Source organism: Brienomyrus brachyistius, chromosome 17 (assembly GCF_023856365.1).
Source record: "Brienomyrus brachyistius isolate T26 chromosome 17, BBRACH_0.4, whole genome shotgun sequence".
In the NCBI taxonomy this organism is placed as follows: Eukaryota; Metazoa; Chordata; class Actinopteri; order Osteoglossiformes; family Mormyridae; genus Brienomyrus; species Brienomyrus brachyistius.
In genome coordinates this window covers 6,204,059-6,230,455 of record NC_064549.1, presented here as the reverse complement: position 1 = coordinate 6,230,455, position 26,397 = coordinate 6,204,059, and the positions used below count along the sequence as shown (strand labels likewise).

The window sequence follows — 26,397 nt, the reverse complement described above, 5'->3', positions numbered from 1 at the left end:
GTTGGAGAAACGGAACACCGTTACCATGGCGACCACAACGCCTAGAACTTGAGGTCCTACGGCGTGCTAGAGGAAGGCCGTCGGACAGTGTGGGGGCTTGGCCATCATGTGGCGCCACAGCCGCCCCGGACCCCTTGACGGATACAATACGAGCAGTAATGTGTGTGAACACATCTCCGAAGGTCAGCATGTTCCATGCAGATATAGAGCGATAGCGAGTCGCCGAGTAACAAGAAAGGAACGTCAGGGGCCGGCCCGACCCGCGCCGTTCTCCAAAGGATGTTAAGCGCGCTGGAGCGAGCCGGCGGCTTCGGGGGATTACCCACCCCCATCTCCGTGGATGCCTTTGCGCTGGAACAGAGAGCGGGAATTGGAACCTCCCAATTGGGAGGTCACCGTGACCGGGAGCATGTCCTGGTGGAGGACCAGCTCGTCTATTTGATGGTAATGATTCAGGGAAGAACATTCCAGGGATGAATGTCTTAAAGGAACAGCCAAACCAGAAAGACGACGCGGCGATCTGGCGCTGGGATGCTGTGTAGGTTGAAGCTGACAGAACCTTCTGTCTGTTTAGTTTAGGTCACTTGTGCTTTTAAGCGTTTTTCCGTAGAAATCGCGCTCCGCTACTGAATGTGAGGATGGGGGCCACAAGCCGGAGAGACGCTCGGATCTTTAGGGGCATTACGCTCAGCCACCCAGGGGTGTCTGTCAGAAGCCCATAGTGGAACACAATTTCAGGGATATCACAGAAACAGACCCCCCCAAATCACCTACTTAAAGGTCCTGATCAGTTTGATTAGTTACAGAAAGACAAACAATATAATTAGCGTATAACAGTTTAGGGAAGTAAGGGTCTGGAGCCTATGGCAGCCTATAGCAGGGCAGTCACATTTTCAGCAGTGGTAGATCCTATTCACCATTGCATGTTTTTGGACTGGGGGGGGGGGAGAAGAAAAAATAAATCAAGTTATATGTACACATAAGTGATTGAAGAACAACGAATTAGCTTTTAATGGGGACTGATCAGTCAAAAAAGGGAATTATACAATGTCACAAAATGATGCCCCCTGCTGACCAGGGGAGAAAGCACAGTGATTCAGGGCCAGCGTGCTTTGGGGGCACGACTTTCCTGAAATGGCCTTCAGAAAGTAAGAACAGTTCAGAGGTGTACAGTTCAGGGAAAATTTGCACTAACAAGGGTGCCTTCGAATAAAAATCAGCAAATAAAGCGACCCTTTGTCCGTCGCGTCGGCCGTAAGGCGAAGGAGCTGCCTTTCCCCAGATCGGGGGTAAATATTTCACAGACGCCAGACCCGTCTCCGTCGTAAAATGTGGGCTTTTTGATTCTGGCACACGGGATGAGGCACAAATCCCGATCCTTCTGCTAAAACCAACATCCAGCTATTTCCTTCACTGAGGTAGCCAAGGAAACCGTTCAGCTTTCCGGCGACAGGTATCACAGGGGCCAACAAAAGTTTGTGGGTTTATGCAGATGCAGGAGTTCGGTGTCACGCCCGTGACAGGGGAGATTTGGGCCAGCACACAGCTCTGCTCAGGGGTAAAATTATTCCTTGTGAGTCAGGTGAACAAATAAAACAAGTTACTTGGGATGTCTGTGTCAAATATAAAAAGTTAAATAGAAAACAGAGCTTTACTGTGCCGGGGGGGTGGGAGGACCATAAGGGAAATGTTATCTGCTGCATAAGCCACGCCTCCTGGGTCACATCAACCCCGTCGCCGTTACTGACTAACTGCGCCTGACGGAGACACAGTAAATCAGAAGTGCACTTTGGGAGCGGCTTTAAATCGGGACAGTCTGTGATCGCTAACAGCTGTCCCATGGATCGCGAGGGCCACAGACGTACCCCCAAAGCATCCCCCCGCCAAGGAGGAGCAGTTATGGCAGGAGCTGCGTCCTTTTTCTGATGTGAAAATAACAACATTGGATGCCGGGTATGAATGCTAATGCTAACTGCTATCAGAGTCCTGGTTCTGGTGTCTCACACCGTTAATTTCGGACCTTCGTACGGCCAGCCGGAACACAGAGGGTGAGGCGGGGGGATGATGCACACCGTGTTCCCTACTATGGGTCCAAAAGCTGGGGGCCATCTTCCACAGAGTCCAGCTGCCCGTGGGATGTCCGTTTGGGATGAAGATCTTGGTGGGCTTGCATCTCTGTGCTGTCCCACTGGGTAAAGCTGGATATCTCATGTCCTGAAACACAGCAGACACACATCAAATGAATCACACGGTGCTTGAAAGAGGAAATTCAAACACAAGGCCCTGAATCAGCGATAGACAACCCTGATCCCGGAGTGCCACAATCCAGCAGGTTTTCCATTCTACCTGATGAGTCACTATCTGATGAGCCTGAGGTCAGGCGTGGTTCATCAGACACCGGGTGGGATAGAAAACCTGCAGGATCCCGGCACTCCAGGATCAGGGCTGCCTACCTCAGTTCCAAATCCTCGTAAATTCTCCAGTCGTCATCAGCAGTCTCAATCAGTGTGAATCTTCATTAGCTGCGTTATTAACTGACAGCCAGTCACACCAGATGTTTACATGCGTCTCCCGCAGGTTCGGCCATTAATGGCACGGGTTTGATTCTTAAGGGATTTCCAGAAGCATCCAGTTACAGTGATGAAGATCTAGCACGTTATTTTAGATAAAAAGCACTGATCTCCATGGCTAGCAATTGCAGCGCTTGTATAATTAAAGGTAAATGCTAATTATACCTTTGGCATCAGGCCCTGGTTTCTGGTCCAGGAAGAGCAGGTCGCCTAGACCCACGTATTCGAGTTCCTCCAGACTTTGCGACATTATTATGGGTTGGGGTTTTGGGGACAAATTTTCAAACCCTAGTGCATCCGCTGAGCTGCCGAGATCACAGTTTTGGCCACAGCTCTTAGGATCCTTGTGGCTGTTCTGGTGGAACATCTCAGCAGTGGAGTGTCGAAAGGATGGATAGCAATGCTCCAGAGGATACGTGGAGAGTCTGCGCGTGCAGTTCAGAGGGCTGCCACTGGAATCACCTTGGGGCCAAAAAACACAGAAGCAGGGAGATGGGGGTCAGCGGACAAACGGACACCGCGATGACGACGGCGGTGAGATGACGGTCAAGACGCCGGCAGCATGATCCAGGCAGAGGGACAGGCCACCGGGAAGGGCACGTCGGTGAGCTCACTCTCGGTACTGGCCTGCCACGACGCCAGGCTGCTACTCCTGTGTCTCTTGGTGCCTGTAGAGAGCCGAATGCCCCGACTCCGCAGTAAACTGGGCCGAGGCTGGAGCAGGACACTGGCCTCTTCCTGGTCTTGAGCCTTTAGGAAAATCTGGGGTGGGAAACGAGGAAGACGAGCTTTTAGCCAGTCGTCATCCATTACCGTCGCCGAGAGCTTTCAGGAAGTACAAATGAAAAGCTACATCTGAGAGACCCATCTCCACTCTGGGCTACCATTTCATGTCACAAACGGCCGTTTCCGTTATCTGACCACTTGCCATAAATGATTTGAAACAAAACACCTGCGTGCTGTGTAGCTCGTGCTGAATGAGCTGCGATCGCCAGTGGGATTTCATAAAGACTAGCGAGCCATAAAATCGGCACAAACTGCTATCGCTAATGCTTTTGGAGTGTTTTTCCCTCTCAGTTTAACACAAAAGAAAACACATTCAATTCAGCCTGTGTGACGAATTCAATCAAGGCTTAGAAATTAAAAGCTCAGCGGGAACATAAACACACTTGGTGTGGGACTGTCACATTGGGCTGGCATTCGCTGATGCTTCATTATGAAACAGCACATGTTATCGGTCAAGTGTAGAAGGTCATTCACCACCCACTGCTAAAGCATGTCAAGTAAGGAGAAATGGAGCTTCAGACTTGCCTTCTCATAGTTTTCAATCAGAATTTCCACCACAAGGTTCTGGAACTTGATGTTCATTGTGGCCGCCACCGTCTCCTCATGTGAACGCAGTAGCGTTGGCCCAAAGACCACACCCAGGTTGGGTACGGTCATCAGGTTCACCCGGCTCTGAGCAGAGACCCTGAAAACGGGTGAGAGACGGCTCACAATGCAGCCACAGCTTATCTCAGTTCTTACAAACTGTGACTGTTCTCGTCTTCTGGAGAAGATCAGGATGACTGCTGGAGGTGGCGTACCTGACCAGGTGTCCAATCAGAAGACCCAGCATCTCCAAGTTTTTCTCTGGCAGCTTTTGAACCAGGGCTTGCACTGTGGTGACCCTGTAGTCCAACTCGTCTGACTCTGGAAAATGTCACATATACCCATTTAAATCAAGGGGCCAAATGTTTGGAAGCGTCAAGAAAAGCTGAGCCAAGGACTCCAGAAGTAATAATGGCCAAAATGGCAGAGTGCAAATCACGGCACAGCTGATGTACGCTATGGCTGAAAGGATCAGATCACTTACTGACAGCCAAGATGAAATCCTTGTGTAGCTTGTAAGTCATGAGGGGCTCACTGAGACATCTGGAGAAAGACAGTCAAACAGGGACACTGGGATGGGAACAGGCCTCTAACTCACACGGGAGCAAACCTCTCACTTGGTTTAAGTGCAGGCCTCTCACTTGGTTTAAGCGCAGGCCTTTCATTTGGTTTAAGCGCAGGCCTCTCATTTGGTTTAAGCGCAGGCCTCTCATTTGGTTTAAGTGCAGGCCTCTCACTTGGTTTAAGTGCAGGCCTCTCACTTGGTTTAAGTGCAGGCCTCTCACTTGGTTTAAGTGCAGGCCTCTCATTTGGTTTAAGTGCAGGCCTCTCATTTGGTTCAATAGCAGGGTTCTCACTTGCTTCAGGAGTAGATCTCTCACTCAGACGGAGGCAGGCTTCTGACTCACTCCAGGTATAGGCCTCTGACTTACACGGGGCAAGCCTCTCACTCTCACGGGGGGGCAGGCCTGTAACTCTTATGGGGGCAGGCCTCTGACTCACACGGGGGCAAGCCTCTCACTCGCTTTGGGAGCAGGTCTCGCACTCGCACAGAGGCAAGCCTCTCACTGACATGGGGGCAAGCCTCTCACTTGCTTCGGAAGCAGGCCTCTCACTCACACAAGGGCAGATCTCTCACTCACACGGGAGCAGGCCTCTCAATCACACGACTCAGCTGGTATACCACTTACAGTTTCAGAAACATGGACAGTCACACAGGACATAACCGGGCGTTGGTGGCCTACCTGAGGTAGCGCTTCAGACCACTAGAGATGGTCTTGTTGTCCCAAACACATGGATCCAAATCCAAGTCTGGGGAAGCTTTAGGAGCTGCAAGCAAACATGCAGGTTACAATGTTTATGGCAGTGAGACCTCATGGCGGGTTATACATTCAGAATGTGATGTGACGTAGGACAATCCTCCAGGGCAGTAAGGCAGCAGCCCGCATCTCTTACCAAACACTGTCGACATCAGCCGCTGGACTCTGGAGCTGACGCCTTCGGTTCTATAGAGCCCCACCGCGTTAAGGCCTAGGCGTGGAACGGAAACAATTGATTTTATTGCTTTTCAGTACCAAACACAGTTTCTGGAGAAGAAATGTATAAGGAACGTGCAAGGAACGTACAAGGAACGTACATTTCACCATGGTTGGTTTTGGGCGGTGGATCGTAATAGTGAGACAGCAAACAACGGTGAAAGTTTCAGCGAACGGTAACCCAAAAGAAGCATGGAGAGCGACCCGTGCTTCACAGAGCTCAGACTAGACCACCTTTCGTAACACAGGCTTCACTGTTCACATTTAACGGACGGAGTTTCTTTGAAACTTAATCTCATGTAGCACTTGGAAAGTGAGATGGCACATTTTCAAAGACTCACCCCTCTCCTCGACCAAAGCGATGCTCTTTTTTACAAAGTTAAAGCCGGTCTCGTTTAACAGCGCTGCAGAGAACGGGGGCAGCAGTGTCATTAAAGCACACACAGGGGGTGTCGGTCACATCTCATGCAGCTGAAGGTCACCCCTCCCAGGGCTACGGGGGTCATTAAACTAAAACATTACCCAATGAAACTCACTTTCCTCGTTATTACTGAGCAGGGCTGGAAGGGTGTATATCTAAAAAGAAAAAATATATTATTAGACCTTGGTCTGTACCTCATACCTGTTAAACACCAATTAAGCAGGGGGTGGGAGCAGGTGGGTGCAGTTAGACACTCATTTGGGGGGGGGGGGGGGTACAGCCTTCTAACCCTTACCAAAATACCTGTTTTCTTTCCTTTGTTTTTTTTCGTCCCTCCCCTCCACTCTCCAAATAAAATCCCAGAAAGGTTAATACGAACACCGTCGTGTGAAGAGCCTTTTAGGGATGGCGCTCCCAGAAATGCAATTTTGTTAGCAGGGTGTTAGCTACAAAAATGTGTCCTTTCATGCATTATGATGCCTTCACACCATTACAGTTGTTGTCATGACAATGAGCTGCACTTACTCCAATATCAATCTGCAACACATAACGTATACAGTTTTCTATCCATAGTTCACAGGCTGACAGATTCAAAATACAAACGTAATTAAACCTTGAAGTTACCCTGTGCGTGTAAAACATAATAATCAACCAAATAATAATCCAGCAATAATATGACATAAAAAATGTCTTATTTAAAAATCTATGCATCAAATTATTATTAAATATGAAATATTTTCCGTCCTTCTAAAATGTGCACTCCAGAGATTGGCCACCAGGGGGCAGAAAAGATGCACAAATAAATAAAGTGGCCTGAAAACTATACAGTACCGTCCTTACTGGCTCCTTGCCATCCATGGCCTCCATCCACAGCCTTCTGTTTGACTCTGACAGGGCCTGAAGGGTGATGGATGAGTGCCTGGAAGTAGACGGGAGAGTGAGAGACGGCGCGCGGTCCAGAAAGAGACTGAATTTCATACAGAAATGCAATAATAATAATAATAATAATAATTATTATTATTATTATAGACTGATTAGCTGATATTATATATAATATACAATTATTATAATTTTTATTATTTCATTCATCATCATTATTATAGACTTGTTGGTTGACGATTTATCCAAAGTGACTTTTACCCATAAAGCTCAGTTTTTTAAAAATTTTTGGGCAAGAGAGAATTTTAGTTGTCCAGTGTCATTTGCAGAAGACAACAGAAACAGAGGAAAACTGATCTTAAAAGTAAGGAGCCCTGAGCTTTTGGCACGAGACCCACGGCCATGTGAGCGCCCCCTATCTGCAGGCATGTGGAAAAGCCGCTTCCTTTATGTCATTATCACAAACCACCACAGACCTCTCTACCACCTCGATGTCGAAGCAGAAGCGCTTGTCGATGGAATCTGCTCTCCGCCGGATGCAAGACTTCAGCTTGAATATCTCAGGTGTAGCTGTGGTTGGGAAATTCTAAAGAGCGAAAACAGGAACTCAACAAAAACACGTTGGAAGACAGTTACGCCCAGCGGGATGCGGAGCACAATAGCAGCTGAACAAGCTTCGCCGAATTTAGTTAATATGATCAATCTTTTAATTAATACTGTCATATGTGATAAATGAGGGACACATTCCTTAAAATCAGTAGTTATGTATTCAGATCATTTTCATACTTAAAATTCTTGTTCTTTTTTGTTTATTTATTCATCATAATCTAGTTTCTCTTCTTTCCCTTAATATTCAAATATACTTCAAAGCATCTTCATTGAATCACATACATTGTTACAACTTGTTGCAATGACAATAAAGGCTCTCTGTTCTATTCCAAAGCTCGATCCTTTCTACTGGCATGCGGACTATAAAAACTATAACGTAATGAGCCATCTGAGAGATCTCGGTTCTCAGATTCTCCTGTATCCCCTTCACCTGCCAAACGGGGGACCTGCTCTCTGAGGCTCTCTGCTCTCTGGCCACGGTGAATGTCTTGCTCTCCTTCTCGTAGGTGCAATAGTACCGGCTCCAGGTGCATCCCCAGGGACCTGCAGGGCGGGCAGACACTGAGCTCGGAAGGACACCCTGTCCCTCACACAGCATGACAGCGGGCTGCAGGAGATCAGCAGCGGCCAGCCGGGAGAAGGCCGCCTGGAATCTTCCCAGGAGAAAAGCTACTACTCAATAGGACATGGATTCAGGAAAAATATGGAACCGCCGCCAAGAGGGGCCAGACTCACAGAACATCTAGACCAGTTTTGCCCAACCTGGTCCGCACTTTTGCTCCCTCCCAGCTCCCTGCCATACAATCCTGCTTGACAGGCCACATTTCTGCTCCCTCTCAGCTCTCAGTAGGGAGCAAAAACGTGGACTGTCTGGGGGTCCCCGAGGACCAGGTTGGGAAACACTTATCTAGACGTTTTGATAGCTGCTTGAGGGCTTCACTCCTGAGCAGGACAGATCAGGACAGAGCCGGGTCCTTGTACTTTAATGCAGAAGGTGAAATGAAGCCACATAAGACACTCACGTTTTTCCTGCAAGTACAGGAAGCCCTCCATGCTGTACTGCCCCGGAGGTTTGTATTCATGGTCGACGCTCCTCATCCTCCTCATCAGCTTCTCCATCTCCTCTTTCGTGGTCTCAAAGTTATTCCTCGTCTTCAGCACACAAAGACCAGCGAGCAGATTAGGAGGCGTGCCGAGCGGAAATGCACACATCGCTCACCGGAGAAATGCAAACGGCGTTTGGCTCCCGCAGAGGGGCACGTCACGGCAGGGGGCGTCTGATCACCGTGCCAAGGTGAGCGGGCTGTGGCCGCCACACTCCCTGCACGTTTCAGAGCACAGGACGACGGCAAACAGCATGCTCCATCATCCGCTATCCCGTTAGCACACTGCGGGAGGCGCTCTCTCTCATTCCATGGGACGTCCCCTGGCTAACGCACAAACGGACTCGGACTCCTCTCCAGACTAGGACTGCGGCAGCCCACAAAAGCGTGTTTAACACCCAATAGTGTGTTTAATGCCCACTCCCCCCCCCCCCCCCATTGCATTTTGCGGAACTGCACAGGTAGAAAAAAACCTAATGAATTATGTAACACGAAACCGGAGGTCAAAGGTCAAATAGTAAAAGCTGGCGTGAGTCCACGTGCAGGTCGTCAAACTGAGCCGTGACCTTTTCCCTCGCACGCTGGTGTAGAACACGTGTCACCTTATAGGACCTTTCCCCGTCTCACGTTCCTCTACGCAAGATGGCCTCTGGTGCAGCCCCACCCCTCTCCCCCTCCCCCGACCCACGAGGCTGCGAAGGAAATTCTTACGTTCTGTAAGTTAAACAGCAGCTGTTGCTTGTAGGGCTCAAACTCGTGCATCAGCTCATAGCCTTCATGGTAGAAGTTAAAGAGACCCTGGTGGAAGGCCAGTAACTGCAGGGGGAGAAAGGAGGGAGACAGCAAGGTGAGCACGCTTGGATCTTACGAAGCGCCGATTAGGAGGAGGGGAGTCCAGTATGAGCAGCGGACAGCATTAGCTGAGCTGATTCGGGGGCGTCAGGGTCGGGGACTCGAGCAGAGTCACGTTACGGAGGAGAGGGAAATGAAAGTTTCTTAGCTTTTAAGTAACAAAAACATCAGGAGATTTCAAATCCTCAGAGACCTGCGTGCGCACACACACACACACACACACACACACACACACACACACACACACACACACACACTTCACACATTCCTATCATTATGAGGACTCTCCACTCTCTTGTATGAGCATAACTCTAACCCTCACTATGAGAACCTTAGCCCCCACCCAGCCCTAACCTTAACCATAAGTAGCCAAACAAAATACAAGATTTCTGGCATTTTTAGTTTTTTGATTGCAGTCACAGATTTTTCTAAAATTGAGGTTATCCTTGTGGGGACCCAAAATCCACATTTTTTTTGTATAAATTAGCATGCCCCATAAGGTAAAAAGTAACAGGTTTTTATCACATTTTAATCTGGTCCCCGCAATGTAAGAATTACAAAAACACAAAGACACACAGACACAGAAACACTAGCGAAAGCATTGCTGAAATAAAGAATTTTGGAGCCGGTCCTCCGGACATCAAAGAACACAACACTTCCTGTAACTACTCCCCTTTAAGATGAGTCCTTTCAGTTACATGAAGTATTTCATCTTGTTTTAGCCAGACACATACAAGTATTTCACTTCCTTTGTGCGTGACGGGGATGAGGCCTGTTTGACAGCTGCGAATTAACAGCATAGGGATTTGTGAAAGAAGCACAATGAAGTCCTGCTGTGTTCCTAAGCTGGGCTGAGGAATTTCCGTGCGATGCCAGCGGCTGACCGCACATTGGCAGTGAAGGCATCCCTACGTAAATTTGCCGGTGAACGTGGAGAACTTACCGGCTCCACAAACTCAAATTTCTTTTTCTCCTGAACTTCTTGGATTTTGAAGATGTATTCGAGAGATGCATCATAAAATGCCTGTCTCTCCTTATCAATCTGTACGTCTGCCTAGTAAGAAGAGAAAGCTGGTCAGGGGAACAGCAAACACATGGTCCAATGTCCCTCATATTATCCACTTCGTCTTAAACGCGCCGTTTATGCTAACTGCAGCAAACAGGCTCACCTCCTCTAAAAATGTATCTTTCTTTTTTATCGACAAATTGAGGTGCTTGTCTAATGCACAGTAGTATTTCTCAGTCTCCCGGTCAAACTTCTTCTTTCCTTCCTGAGGGAAGAGAAAAAAACAAAGTGTTCAACAACTGAAACCCAACATCTGAGCTTTCACAAGCAATCTGACGTCTAGGGGACAGTCTAACCTCACGACCCTCATTCCTATTGTTTGACACACGGCAGGAGATTCGAATAAACTATTATGAGTAATTCGAGAAGAAATGACAGTAATTTTCTTTGGAGGTAAATGTTTTCGTTAATTATCCTAATTGGCATTTTTGTTTGTGTCCCTTTTCCCGTTAATTACACAGAACAGGCCCCATTGTTCCTTTCATTGAAGCACCACTCTTTCCGCCGTATGGTTATGAAATGCATCTCCAAAGCCTGCTGACTCACACAGAGCTGGCCAGGGGCTGGGAAAACTGAGGACGGTACAACTACGGAACCCGAACTACTGCTGTCAGCAAACGGAGAAATGTCATCTTACTGGGAACACAGAGATGGTCTGTGATGAAAAGCAGCCTTCGGAGGCAGTTAGCAATTAGCAGCAAAGAGCAGAATGCAGCTGGATGTCTTAAGCTGCCTCACTTAACTCCTACCTTCTCGTTTGGAAACAAAGGTTCTTACCACAAGACGGGCGGCAAACTTTAATGCTGATGCTGAAGACACAGACATTAGAGGCTGCCTTTGCCTCCTAGGAATGATTATCGGCAACAAAGGATCCAGCAGTTAAGAGAGGTGTCACAGACTGGCACTTGGCAGAGGTGCGACAAAGGGCCTGCAAAAAATGCCCTGAAGTACTAACTGATCTCTACGAACGAAGTTCTGTTCAGAATACGGCACTTTCTCTGACTCCTGACAGATGCAAAAGCAGGACCGTGGAGGACAGGAAGAGTATTGATGCTTTTGAACTTTGGTGCTGATGAAGATTTTGAAGAATACTGTGGAATTTAATGACATACGAGAGGATTCGTCATCAAGTGAAACCTGAACTTTCAATTGAAGCCCAGATGACCAGACTGAAGCGGTCTTACTCATGAGAAGACCTGCTGCACTGGTGAAGATGGCAGGGTTTGGAAAAGCTGAAGAGGAAAGAGGATGATCAACGAGGTGGACGGACACAATCATCTCAACAATGAACCTTTGGGAAATCTGAAGACTCAGATAGGAGACAGGACATGCTGTGGGAACACCATCTGCACGGTCTCTGTATGGTCGACATCACTTTGACGGGACAAAATATGATGATGACGATCATTATCCCTGTTAATAATTTAGGTTCCTATTTTGGCTACTGCGGTTTTCCCTGAAATACAGGAAAAGCCTCTAAGAAAGGAGGAAGGCAGAGAAGTATAAAGTCTCATTTGTCCAGACACTCGCTTCCTCTCAATTCCTGCATCTCATCCAATGTCTGGCCATAAAAAGGACAAAGAGAAGTATAGGCCCATGTGAGATAAGAAGACACTGAATTATGAAAGAGGCTCGGGGGCCTTCAGAAGTGAATAAACTGCAAAAATTCCCGTTTTGGCCATGGCGTGATGAAAGGGGACGTTGTGACAATTTAAACTTGGACAATGCCTTTGCTTCCCCCCGTCCCGCAGTCATCAAACGGACGCCGCGCTCACATGAATTAGCCTGTACGGTGTTACAACAGGATCGCAATGGCAGCCAGGGCTGTGCCAGTGGTACAGGCAGAACAATGTCACAGTGGGCCTTTCGGTGTGTTTTTACGATGCGTATTTGTGACGACCAAATGAAGCGTCACGAACCGCTTGCGGTATTTTCTGACACCACTGGATACAAAAAATACAGCAAATGGTTTATGAGGCTTCATTTGGCGATTACTAGCTCATATATCTTCCTATACGGAATACTGAATGCAGGAGACACTCATTCCTCTTTCACACAAAGCCCTGGCTGGAGCCGGAGCTGATGCTGGAGCACCTGCTTCCAACTCTGGTCCAGCAGTCTTATGGGGCTGGGAAAAAAGGCCTGGATATATCGGCCCCTCGCCTGCTGTTATTTGTGGTGCGAATGCAACTACCGGGCCAGAATTTAGGCTCAGCACGGGCACCGGGCCTGGTGTGAAAGCGCCATCACAGGGCAGCACCGAGAACACAGGCAGACTAGCCAGCACAGGAGGCTAAGGAGGGAATTCTTAGGGGCGTGGTCTCCGACTGCTGCTAAACGCTAACTGCTAACCGCAACCAGGAGCCAGATAGGGAAACAGAAACGCTGCTGTTGGTTTCGCTTTTCTCCAGCTCCACGTGTTGAACCTTCTCCAGATGATCGGCATCACCCTCGGGGACCGAGAGCTTCAAACATCTGTTACGGGGGAACCTGAAGTTTCATGACACCTGTACTATTAACACTGACTAATTAGTGAGCAGAAACGGAGACATCTGTTTAGAAATAGCAATGGTAATATCATTTTATATATAGACATTGTAAATAAGCCCTTCAACTATTTTTGGTAATATCATTTTAAAAATATTGTAAATAAGCACTTGATGCTTTTATATTACTAGAATTTTATTTAAGAAGGCCATGTCTCACAGAGGTAAGATTAAAAGTAAAATTAAGCTCTGGTGCCACAGATAAATGTCAACTGACAGGCAATGCCATTAAAAACTGGTGTAGAAGAATTTATCAAGTAAAACTACACCAGCTTAGGGAGCTATTGCCCTACAATTTCACAGATAAGAAATACAAGGCGGATACAAGACAGGCAATTTCTTATATTGACCTGAGGACTGACGCCTCAAGTCAGAGAGAGGAGGGAGCACAAAAGAAAACCTTCCTTTTAGCCACTGGAAAAGCCAGATTCCTTTTGTGATTTAGTGCCAATGGTGTGGTCAAGGGGTTTTCCGCTTGGAATAATGCTTAGCATCCTCAGAGGAACATTGTTAGGAAAAGCTGTTTAACGTGAGAGCGAATGTGAGATGTACACGAGTGGGCGGGGCGAGCGCAGCACGGATCCAGCTAAAGTGCAGGGCGCCTCCCAGTGGTGGGAGATCTCCAGTGCACAGTGCAAAGATTACCCGGCATGGTGAGGCAACCTCTGCATGCAAGTTCTGAGTCGTGGGTCCATGGTGCCATGAGAGAGGAGCACATGGCAACTGACCAAACGATGCTTTTACAAGCAGAGCTGGTCAAGCGAGCTGAAGGGTGTGTGTGGTTGTGTTTAAATAGAAAGCCAGCCCATCCATCCATCCTACTGGGTCGCGGGGGGTCCGGAGCCGATCCCAGAAGCAATGGGCACGAGGCAGGGAACAACTCAGGATAGGGGGCCAGCCCATCGCAGGGCACACTCACACACCAGTCACTCACACATGTACACCTATGGGCAATTTAGCAAGTCCAATTAGCCTCAGCATGTTTTTGGACTGTGGGGGGAAACCGGAGTACCCGGAGGAAACCCCACGACGACATGGGGAGAACATGCAAACTCCGCACACATGTGACCCAGGCGGAGACTCGAACCCGGGTCCCAGAGGTGTGAGGCAACAGTGCTAACCACTGCACCACCATGCCACATAGAAAGGCAGCACAGGTGATATTTTGCTTAAAATATCAATGACAAACCATGGCCCTACTCAGGGAAAGTGGTTGAAAGACTGATGAATGGATGGATGGATGGATGATTAACAATGGCTCCACTTTCAGTTTATTGCGCTCTTCTTCAGAGACTCACTGCTGACATGATGAAGTATGACAGGGAAAAATACCCCTAAATAGATTTCCACAACCCCCAAAATGGACTAAAAAAAAAAAACACCCGCTTAGAAGATGGGCAAACCTTTTAAGTGAATCCTGAAAAGAGAAGGTGGATTGAAGCAGTAAAATGCCACTATGGCTCCTTTCAGATTCTCATCAGTGAGTTTTATACTGAATATTGGCCTCGATTTATTTACTATGGAAATTAAATTCACCTAAAATCCTCCCTGCAAATTAGGAAAGCAATGGCATTACTGTTTTTTGTGATAAAGTAATTTGCTGATGTTAATGACAATTTCAGAACCCGAAACAACAGTCCCATTTCAGCTTTAAATTCAATGAGGCTTGGCTACTTTTAAAAACTAAGACACGTGCTTTTCACCGACAGAGACAAAAGCATGGACCTACCTTGGCAGCATCAATCTGCTCTTTACGGAACTTCTCCAGGGGTGTGATCAAAACGTCACCGGCATTCTGTATCTGAAATCGATGTTTGACAGGACATTTGAAAGCTGCTATATCGGACAAAACATTCGCACAGGAGTCGCGCAGTAGCAGATAATGACAGCAAATCGAAGAAAAAGGCCCCACTTGTCTTACAATAGTGGAAGGCCCATCTGGTGAAACACAGCAGAGAAATATGCTGTAAGAATGGAGCACTTAACACAGCAGATTGCACACCAGTATCACTGCCTGTACCAGCACTTGTATAACATGTCAGCATTCATCACCGCCAGATTGGGAGTGAGACGTATTTGCTCAGTGTGTCTCGGGGGTTCAGGCAAGGACAGCAACTGTTGTTTAGTTACTTTGCTGCATCACATCTAACGGCAGCATGGCGTGTGGTCAGGTAATAGTGAATCATCATAATAACCAAATGAATCCCTCATAAAACACTTAAGCCACCACCCTGCCTCCTGTCACCACTTCCCCCCCCAAGCTTGTGTCCATTGTTTTGTTTAAATCTCACTTCCTCTCCTTCAGACAGGAGGGTGTGTCCCGAATGATGACCAAAAAAAAGCGACGTTTCCTTAAAAATTTCCTTTTCTCTCCGGAACACTAGGGGGCGCCGTGTGCACTTCCAGTAACATGGACTGCAGTAACATGCAGGGAAGACGCATGCTGCTCGCCTTCGTTATACCTAACTGCTGTGCAAAATGTCCATAATAAACCAAACACTCAGATATGCACATAAAATACATTATTAAGAAAGTGGAGTTAAAAATACAAGTTGATTGTATTGATTTTAACTTGCACCTTAATTGGATTCGAATTTTAAATCTATAATTTAGAGCGTGGATAAAAGCAGATTCTAAAAGATATTTTAACACACCTTAATACACACTGATTTTAGTCAGCGACAAAAAAACGAATAAAAGAATGTGCCAACCGGGCCTGGAAGTCACTTCTGATATTTCTGATCTGTTTCTCAGCCAGTATAAATTTATGGCACAAAAATTCCCAAGAATCTTATTTAGAGCTGACCTTGGATTCACAGGCACTGAAAATCACTGCAGAAGACTTGAGGCTCTCAGATAAAGGGGCAGAGGAATGCAGGAGTATAAGAAAACCGTGTTTAAAAAGACACCCACGCTCATTCATAACCCGTCTGCACTCGCCGCCTTACGTTCCTGTTATTCCTGCAGTTACCTGACAAATGCTAGCATGATTTATGGGGTGTAAAGGCCGTGTCAATTGCAGTTAGCCCGAAACACCGAGTGGGGCTCCCCCCGAGACACAGAAAATGGAACGCTCCAAAGCGTGGTCACCTGCCCGCTGACTCACCGCGGCCATGCGGCCTGTACGTGTGCTTGGAAGGCCAGCCTTACGTGTCCTCTGGAGGAGGAGGGTGATGGTACATAAATTAAAAACAGCAGCCCTTTATCGACGAATAAATGAGAATCCAGATTCCCCCCCACCATCCCAAAAAAATGCAGATGTAGCCCACACAGTGCATGCTTCATATTCCGTTCACACTACCGATGCGTTAGACTGGCTCTACCCCAGATGTTCTTGTTGCTGGAGAGTGACCTTACACCGGATGCTCTCACAAAGATCACATGACCCCCTAGCGTGTTTTTAGCAAATGTGTGAGGACAGGATGGCTGAGGTCATCGCCCATCTCGAGGTGAGATTCAGGTGACGGGGATTATCAAAGCTCAGCCCTTTATGTGTCCCGCTCGGTCCGAGGAGGGCTGGTATTTAATACGAATGCTCATGCAGTGACATATCCCCTGCTCAGGAATCCCATCTGAGCCCAGACGGGGCATCCACTGCTGACAGAGGAACCTGTCCTGGCTCATGCCTCACAGGGTGGGTGGCCCCCCCCGCACCGATCCCTAATTACACGTTCTATTTAACGCTCCCCTCCATCGTCACCAGGGCAGGACACGCTCTTAAGACATTAAGTAAATCTGTGCAATTATGGGCTCCTTTAATTGGGATCCTAGGGTTAATGTTATCAAAATTATGGGCTGCACAGCACTACCATTATAAACTGCAGTAATTTTCATTAACTCCCCACGTCGTTGTAATCGCACCCAACTGGAGGCCGGTCCAGAAAAATAAACAAACTGACTCGGTTTACGTGGTGGGATTAAGTCAACCCGCCGTGCGAACCCACAGAGGCCCGGAGGCACGGGGGAGGCCTGATCTCTGGCGGTTAAAAGGCCTGAGTCTAATGGCTGATCTACTCTCATCCATCCTGCTGTCGTCTCCTAACGGGATAATGGAGAAGACCAATGAGAGCTTCAGGGCTAAAGCCTGGAAGACAGGCCAATATAAGTGAGAATTATGTTGTCTGGGAGGTGATCGAAAACAGCAAGCGTCCAAGGGCATCTTTATGTATACCCGAGCAACTGAGAAATAAACGATGTCCGTATTTTTTAGGTCAGACCAAAGCCAAAGTGGAAGCTCGGCAGTGGTCTTCGAGGGTGCCCACTGGAGCCACAGTCCAGCACCCCGTTTGTGCGAAGAATCCAGTCTGTTGTTTACATGGGTCTTGGAAGAAGGAGGTGGATGTACTGGTTTGGGCCATGTGGTCACAGAGCTATGGTATACCCATGGCCAAGCTCCCTCAAGGGACTAGTAAGGGCAGAGTCTGTAGCAACTGGGGGTCAGGACAGCCCCAAAAATCTCTGCTAACTAATAACAATAGCAGCGGTATTAAAGACAATATTAACGTTCTTCAGATCATTCAGAATTATTTCAGCCCTTTCTCAGTTTCAATGTTCATTTGAAATCTCAGCCAAAGAGATCTTCCCCAGAGCAGACAACAGCTAAATCATCCAAGAACAAGCTCATCAGAACCCTCAATGGGACTGACAGAGCCGAGAATGAAGCGAGCGTCTGGGAGACGTAGCAAGGCGAGCCAGAGCTGTCCACCATGGCAGCAGGCAGTCCCTCACTCCGGCTGTGGGGACCTCGCCTGTGGCAGATGTGGGACCACACAGTGCCCCTGGCTTTTGGGGCGAGGAACCGACACGTCAAACTGGGCAGCACGTTAAAAGCCAAAAGGAGGGAATGTCTGCTTACCAGCCGTCTTCTCTCCTCTTCTAAGGTGTCTAACAGCTGGGAGAATTCTTTGAAGGACTGGGCTGAAAGGAGATATACGAGAAGCGTTCAAATTCACGACACGCTGCAGCACGGAAAATATGGCCCCTTTCCCTCTACGCCTTGCCCTAGTTGCATGTTAATGAAGTCGTCTAGAGTGCGTCCTAGAGGTAGGGGGTTTATGTCCTGGAAGGAACTGTGGCGCGGGCCGGCCACGTGCAGCATAGCGGTTACCCCCAAACAGCCCGAGTGCCCATCAGAGCGGATGACACGGTGAGCGATGAGGTGCCGACCACGGATACCGTCTGGGATAACGGGCCAGCGGCTCGGCGATAAGAGATGGTCCGGCGGCAGTTTGAGGACACATGCCTTCGCTGAGGTGCTACCAGCTGCTGATTATATCAGGGATCACAGGAAAGGTGAGTGTCCCCAGCCAGGATGCTATCATCTTGAGCAACGCATCGAAAAAGCCACCAGCCATTAACATCTCAGTGTGACCAAGGCGGGGGGGGTTGCGGGGCAGCTGATGAATTATCTGTTGCAGTGCTTTCCAATCCGGTCCTCGAGAACTTAAAGCAGTCCATGTTTTTGCTGAAAAATGTGGATCCACGGTCAGTCCACATTTTTGCTCCCTCCCAGCTCACCGCCAGACACTGGCCGGAAGCTGGGAGGGAGCAAAAATGTGGACTGACCGTGGGTCCCTGAGGATCAGATTGGGAAACACAGATCTATTGTTGTCCCTTTTAATGGCTTCCAAGGAAACTGCTGCTAAGGCAACCAGTGATCATAAACGAAACCATGTATGGTTTCACTATGTAGCGGTACATGGCAGGACCTCGGTTACGATACACCATGCTGACGCCATGAGGAACAAACATCACACGGGCTGTGAAAGCGGCTCTCACGCGGCCTGCCTCCTCCCGAAAGCAAGTCGCCACTACAAAGAATGACCTTTGAAACTCAAACTTTCCTTCCTTCTATTGTTGTGCAATTAATGGTTTCTATGCCCGTATCAATCTGGCGTGGGGATTGATTTCCAGATAACTCCCGTGGCTTCTGAATGTCACCGGAGGAAGTTCCAGAAAAATCGATAGGGGGTCAGGTGACCTCGTCTGGCAGGGACGTGGGCGGGATGGCAGTTTTTCGTGGGTAACTCTAGGCATCAAAGTACACCCATGGCCCGTTTCAGGATACCAGCCAAGGTCCGAGCAAGTCATCAAGTCGAAATTCGGCACAATATTACTGCTCCGTATGTGATCCAGGCCTTTAGCACAGGATATCAAAGGGGAACACTGCACACAAAATTTAATTTCCCTCATCACAGAGTCTCTACACCTTCTGAAACTGTCCAAACGGTGTCCGCACCGAGCCAAATTTAACAGCACGCCAATGTCAAAAATGTGTCACGTGGAATTATGCGAGTCACTAACCAGCAACGTCAAGCATAAAAAGAGGTAGAACTGAGACTCGTTCCTACATCGTGCAGGGGTATCATCTTCCTCTGGCCCACAGCTCACACACCTAAACACACCACAAATCCGCATAATCATGGCGTCGGCTACCTGGCTGATAGGAATGACGTCTGCTGGACCGAGGCGGTCAGCGAGACCTGAGGTGTTTCTCAATACCAAGAACGTAACATGGGTTGTGCTAACTTGCCTCCCCAGAACAAACTTGGGGCGTAATGAATCATGGGATTGGTCTCATTTGGTGAGAATGCAACTTACGCATCTTTAATATTTCGGGACGGGGCAAGAACAACATTCGGGGTTTTTTACTGTCCTCTGTACTTCTGTTCTTGAGTATTGGAACTGGTCTTGGCTGATGGAACATGATGTAAAATGGGTATGTGAGACCACAGGTACGGTCAAGTACGCATATTGAGAAATCCTCCCACTCACTAGATGTGAGTTCGGTTTGAATCGTCAATGAATTCATCACTAAAATCTTCAGACTACAAGCCTTAGTCTTTGGAGGAAAAAAGAACAATAAAATGGTGTACAAAGACATGGAGGGTGTGGCTTGCATGGGGTGATATTGGGGCGAGTGATGTTGGGGGTGTTATGTGGGAATGTGAGACACCCTGAGATCCTTCCTGAGAGATGGATATGGTATGTCCACATGGTGGCAACACTCTTCAGAACGTCCGAATCACACGTCCCCGGGTGACGATGCACGTGCCCAGTACATGTATCTCTGACTCCTGCACTCTGAGATGAGCCATTTCAAAAGCCCAGTAGCCGGAGAATAACTACTAAGCCATAATAAATAAGTGAGAGCTTCGCCATTGTCAGCGAGGCTCCCCGACTCTCCCGCACGGAAATGCCAAGAAAAGGTCATAATTCCGCAAGCGGCCCAGGCGTGACGGTGACCTTCTGGAGAAGACGACTCACCCACGTTAACCTCGTCGTCCGTCTCCGTGTCACCGATGCACTCAAATTGGAACTCCTGCAGCGATTTGGAGAACTTCTGTACGGCGACGGAGAGATCTGGGGGCAGAGGGAAAGATGTGGATACAGGTGAGGGCCAAAGCGGCGCACGGGGCCTCGGACCTGATCTCAGGGCTTTGAAGCTGTCAGACGGTTTAAATGTTTTTGTTCTTCTTCTTCTGTTATACTTGGGGCAACCAAAACCGGGGGAACACCTAGCATGTTTGGAATTACGTTTTAAAAATAAAATGAAGATTAAAAATCGCTACACGAATACAGATGGTAATGTTTATGAACAAAGAATGTTAACAAATATCACGCACTGGACGATAAATTAAGTAACTGCAATAAAACTCTGGAAATTGGAAGTGTTCGCACAATTTTGGGCACTGGTGTAATTTTTAATCAGTAGCGTCGAAGACCGGATGCCGCGGAAAGAGAAACCTGAATGTGGTGATGTCCCATGATTCTGGTGAAATCCATCTGACTATTTTGTAGTAATTGATGGCCAAGTAGGACTGAGCAGGAGAAGCTGTTAACTGCAGTCTAGCCTCTGCTGCAATTTATTTCACTTCCCAAAAGCTAACAGAAATAAGAAACTTTTTTTTTTTTTTAAATTTGATTATTTGACTACGCAGTTCAGTATAAGAATAAACATGCACTATGGCCGTCCAGTTTGGTTTCCAGTGTCACTGTATCAGTGAGTATTCATTCTCATGTACATTCCAAGTGCATTAATGCTGCCCTGTTATAGTAACTAAAGCCTGAGACAGTTATATCAAGATAGACGAGAAACGATCAGTTCCTTAGTAAAACACAGCTGCCTTTGAGAGGAACCCAGTGCGGGGCGAGGTGGAACACAGTGGGCGTGGCCAGTAAGACCGGCTGAATCCTGGGATTCTCTAGATATCTTTTGGGTTTTGAAACTCAACATGGGGCCATGCAACGCTGTCAGAAGTGCACGCTAAGGTTAACGCCTGAGAAGGTCTGCAAAGGCCTGCATACATCTGCTGTCACAAGCTATATCCAAAATGCCACCATAAACCGGGTAATTACCCCCCGTCCTGACTGAGCCATGATTTTAACGGTGAGACACCAGATGGTGGAACTGAGAGGCTCATCAAGCTAAAGGGAAGTGAATCTCAGCACAGCCCTAAATATAAGGATTCGAGAGTCATGCTTTTGCCTGTGTATCATGTGAGTGAGTATCCTCAGGAGGGTTAAAGGTCAACCAGTTTCTGTCTGAAGGAGCCTGTTGTGGGCTATCCACAGACTTGCTGTGTGGTGGGGGAGGGCATTTACGCGATATTACTTCAGTTAATCGTCGCTGTTACTCAAACCACTCAGATAACTCAACTTAACACTTCAGACCCAAAGGGAAAAGCACCAGCACTTATACACCCCCCCCCCCCCCCCCACCGCAAAATGCTGCTCCAGGGACACCAAACCTAAGGGGCCTTCAAGCTCAAGATGAAGTCCCTCATATACCGATCATAAGGCCTGGACAGAAATCCAACATTAGACGGCCGGGTCCTAGGAGGAAATGGACCCATCGATCCAGCAGGACCCTCTGGGACCCTCCCCATACGGCGCATAGAGCTCAGCAACTCAGGCGAGATCTCAATGTGGTGTCACTTGGGAAGACGGATCTTCAACACTGCGGTGGGGGTCAAGGCAATCCACAGCTCCAGACCAGCGCCTCATCTTCCATGGTCACTTGGTGTGTGTGCGTGGGAGGTAAATTCATGGAACATCTCCTTAGAAACAACACGGGCTAATCTAAAACTCCAGAGTTAATAGATGGACATGCAGGTCTCACCTGCAGCCCTCCTCCACCAAATATCCCATTCAGATCTCATCCAAATTAATTTTGCCGTACGACGTACAAGAAAACTAAATAACTATTCCACATTTCATATTCACCCTGAGGGCACTGTGCCGGGTACTATTCGACGCAGGTTGGCAAATCTCCACATCTTCACACAGAACTTAAACGTGACCGACACACGGTGAGCGTGGAAATGCGTCTGAACCTAAACTGCAGCTTCCCCACCAAGTAAGTCAGATTATTCATGGATATGCAGTCCATCTTCTTAGGGCTGAGACGAAACACCCTGTGTGTTCCTGAGCCAAGTGGCCATGTCTGTGATGGTGTTGTACCAAGAAGCAACCTTCCTTTTAGTGTCCCTGTACCCAGAGAGTGTCATGGCCCACTTTGCTCAGGAACATGCAGGGTGTTTCGTCGTAAACGAGAGAGCACAGGTGCTGCGTGAGAATGCCACTACCCCTCCCGCCCCCACCCCCTGCCATATTACTCCTCTACAGACATCTTTTCTGAAGCCCTGGGACATTTATGGCTTCTGGCAAAAACCTCCAAAGGATTTTTTTCACCCTCCCAGACTTAATAAGAATAAAGCAGCGAGCTGACACGTCGAGAGTGTGCTCAGGTGTCCGATTCGGAGGAATGGGGGGGGGGGGGGGGGGGGGGGAACACCAGACATCCTCAAAGTGCTCTCCTTCCCGGGAAGTTTAACTCCCTCATTGCTGACCAAAAAAATAACCCTGTGTTTTTACGTGTTTCACCATTTCCATATCTAAAGTCCTTTCCAAAATTCACAATTTATCTGCTTTCTTAGCATTATAAATATTGTGTATTTTCTGTACGTCATAATGCACACAAGATGCAAACATGGCACTGTACGCCATACGTTCAAAGTGCATTTTACTCAGAGCAGGGGTAGTGAAACCGTGCCGATCCAAAGTGCCGCCCTGTACTAATTCTGCTTTAATGGAGGCCTGGGGGTCACAAGTCACAGGGCCAGGCCACCGTGGTACAGACAAGGAGAAATGGTGGGAAAATTAATTGATGTTCAATTATTCACAGGATACATAAATGAAGACATCTCCCTTCTATGATTTAGAAACGACCGAGAAAAGGATGCAGAAACGACTCCAAAGGGCATGTGGCTCCTGTAATGGCTGAATGACAGCATATCACAGGGTCTGTGGAGGCATCCGGTAACTGCCAGTCACAGGGGAAGGGCCACACGGGTCGATGCACAGAGGCCCCGAGCTCACTGACCCTGCCAGACTCTCTGTGTGAGAGGGGCAATTCCTTTCCAAACTGGGGAAGTGCTATTACCTACCGAAATTGAACCAGCGGACTTGTAACCTAGCAACCAGTAAGGGTGAGGAGACCGCGATTCGGGGCAGGAGTCCTTGCTGCCGGCTCCTGCATCGGGAATACCCTTTGACCGCATGTGACCTCACGTGACCGCACCCTGCACATTAACCCATACGGCAGATAGGGGGCGCCACTCCGACCGTATATCATAACAGCGCCCACTACGACTACAATAAGTTTAGTTACAACTCCCACTAATAAACTCACTGTAGAATGAGGCACACTATTTTCCGTCACATCGTAAGATTTTTAAGTTTTAGGTTAGAGGCATTTTCAGCCAGATTCGTGTCCCCCAGTCTTCTCATCTATCAGGGTCGCGCTCCCGTCACATCCAGTCGCTCCTATAATAAATCACCTACGTTTAAACCGACTAAGTATTTTGTGATTAAAAGGCTCTGGGGAACCGCCAAAATAATCCTTCATGAATAACCTTTAATGGTGTATTTTTCTGATCCGCTTAACGATCTCTCAGAAATTACGGCCGCGTGATTCCATACGTCTTCATGTTTTCATATACTATTCAGTGGGCAACAAGCCGCATTCACATGATTGAATGTAAAAGTTAATCAGCATATATTCTGCCCAGATAGTAATTGATACATAGTGAATGCAAACAGGAAGATGATATAGATATCTGTTAAATCACTGTAACATCTGGAGCAAGTAAAAATTACTGAATGGGATTATTAAGTAACACTGTGCTTTCACATATTGCTTTCACATATGCAACAGGTGTGAGCTCCAATAAGCTAGCAGCAGCCTGGGGGCCGGGAGCACCCTGAAACACCCCGAAACACCCACTCAGTGAGACGCCCAGAAACACCAGACTGGCGCAGGAGCAGAGTATGCCACCGAGTCCCGGAGAAGCTCGGATGGCGATCACTTACGTTTCAGCGCGTTTATTAGCATGTTCCCGTCCTTGATGAGTTCCTTTATGAACTTGTTCGTTCGCTTCAGCTCCGTTTCGTGACATCTGAGCCGCTCCCGGAAAGCCGGGTTGTCCAGGAGCGAGTCGCTGAACTCGAGCGCGGGCAGCCCCATGTCCTCCAAGACGCGCCCGGAAGACCCGATGTCAGCGTGGTGCAGCTCGAAACGAGTTCTGTCGCAGGAATGCAGTCTGTCCCCTCAGGATGACGCATGCTTGTTACTTGTTTTTCTGCCTTGACATATATGGCAGGCCATAGACTTTCTGTTCCTTCTCTTAAGCTCACCCATTTCGCAAGGACTTGCTGGTGTGAAACCCCCAGAGTCGATGCAGCCCTGCCATCCTGCCGGTGCCGGTGCCGGTAACACGGGACACCACCCCCGAAAAAATCCTTAATACGAAGATACATTACAAATCGCTAAATCTTTCTAGACAAAATATGTTTCAGTGGGGCTAGACAAAACATGTACAGGGGGGTCGCTGAAATATTGTCTAGAAACGCACAAACTCAGTTTTTATCCGGATTTAATACACTTTGTAAAAATGGTTACTCTAAGAATAAAGAGCATTTCAAGCATAGGGGAACTACATCACTAGTATGGGCATGCAAGAACTAATTACAGGAACCGTGCAACAGAGCAGCTGTGGTTTCCAGCACTGTTTCTGCAGGGCTTTCACACGTAGGTATCTCCCTTAGCATTAGTGACTGTAAAGAAGCGTGAGATGGTGAGAGGCCTCGCACACACATACTACTGCCGCTAAACACATACCAACTGATCTCTGCATTGTAGCAAAAAATTCTGCGACCTCTATTAAGAGGATTCATCAAAGTGTTCCTGTGTTAAAATGGAGGCAAAAGCAGTCTGTTTCTGACACAGAGTGTCATTGACCCAGCTGAACGTACATTGCCCAAGTCTTCCACGCACGGGCCGCTGCTTTTTGCATGGGGAGGCTAGAAATCAGCAGGAGTGTATAAACAGGGGCCTGTACTACGAAGTGGGGTTACTGGCTTATCGGGGTAATTTGTCGGATTTAAGGTACCCCAGTTTAAATGGACTTCATATTCGGTCATTTACATTTTGCCCAGGCTACCTTAAATCTGCCAAGTTAACCTGATGAGCCAGTAACCCCGCTTCCTAGTACAGGCCACTGGTCTTCATTAAACAGCAGCGTGGACGGGTTTCATATGCACATACCAATAATCCCCCAGTAATCCCAGCGACTCGCATGTAGTCCACAGTAGGCAATTACTGGGTCCTTTGTTGCTGGGGGATTTAATTAGCAGGATGCTGCTGGTGTCTGGGCGTCTACCGGCTCATGTCACATAACAGGCACTGGTGTCACACAGCAAGCCAGGGAGAAAACATATTGATTAGCTGGTCACCTCAGTCGGCAAATTAGATTTCTTCAGATAAAGGCAAAGAGTATTAACTTTGGATCAGTGCCACCCTTATGAGGAGAGCAGGAGCTGTACAGTGCACTGGTGCACCCATATGTCCCGACCTTCCCCTCAAAGCGGCGGGGGTGCAGTTTGTGTTATCGATATAATGAGCAGTATGGTGTGATATATTACAGCCAGTGCTCTTCCACTGAGCTAATGACAAGAATGGGGCCATGGAGCCGAATCAGAAAAAGTCACGCTGACTCAGGGTGCGAGGCTACAAGAGCGGTTTTCCTTCTAACGACTGTCACAAAGAGGTTGTTCAGCTGTCAGAACAGCCCCCAACTGGCCAGTCAGCACAACCAATTTTACTGCAGACTTGAAGAACAAAGGGTTCAATCGAAATCACAAACTTATACAGTACATACTACTACTTCACCGTTTATGTAGTACATATAAAATAGTATGCATGCACTTGGACACACTGCGGTTGCCATGTAATATATTCCCTGACATGGATGTTTATGAATGACATATCTGGACTCCAGCGGAAGTCAAAAACTGTTAAAACACTATCAATGAAAAAATATATACTAATGCATACTCGAGTCAACTAATGTAACTGGGTATTGTTATTTATTTAAATTTCAAGC

At 47.8% G+C, this 26,397-nt stretch overlaps 1 protein-coding gene across 2 annotated transcripts; it reads right to left on the bottom strand.

Annotated features, from left to right (window-relative positions):
• Window positions 1–984: 984 nt before the first annotated feature.
• LOC125711587 (rho GTPase-activating protein 42-like) lies at window positions 985–24,735 on the bottom strand. Of its 2 annotated transcripts, none has more exons than XM_048980653.1 (21): window positions 24,326–24,735; window positions 20,219–20,314; window positions 17,808–17,869; window positions 14,682–14,753; window positions 10,510–10,611; window positions 10,284–10,394; window positions 9,200–9,304; window positions 8,408–8,537; window positions 7,816–7,928; window positions 7,253–7,362; window positions 6,738–6,816; window positions 6,013–6,052; window positions 5,818–5,880; window positions 5,397–5,471; window positions 5,186–5,270; window positions 4,426–4,484; window positions 4,157–4,262; window positions 3,882–4,041; window positions 3,185–3,332; window positions 2,736–3,032; window positions 985–2,214 (listed from the first exon to the last, which is right to left on the bottom strand). In XM_048980653.1, exons 1-21 carry the CDS (start codon window positions 24,477–24,479, stop codon window positions 2,084–2,086), a joined length of 2,298 nt encoding a protein of 765 aa, XP_048836610.1. In that variant the 5' UTR covers window positions 24,480–24,735; the 3' UTR covers window positions 985–2,083. The 2 variants fall into 2 exon arrangements, with proteins under 2 accessions (XP_048836610.1, XP_048836609.1); XM_048980652.1 differs by having other exon boundaries at window positions 6,729–6,816; window positions 24,326–24,734.
• Between the last annotated feature and the right edge of the window lie 1,662 nt (window positions 24,736–26,397).

Bases quoted from the DNA above. Each gene is read 5' to 3' on its own strand.
- LOC125711587 (XM_048980652.1), bottom strand. From the start codon at position 24,479: ATGGGGCTGCCCGCGCTCGAGTTCAGCGACTCGCTCCTGGACAACCCG. The intron at 6,817-7,252 runs GTCTGTGGTGGT...GTCTACTTCCAG, and splicing joins GACATCGAGGTGGTAGAGAG to GCACTCATCCATCACCCTTC. The intron at 4,263-4,425 runs GTAAGTGATCTG...GACATTTTCCAG, and splicing joins GGATTTCATCTTGGCTGTCA to AGTCAGACGAGTTGGACTAC.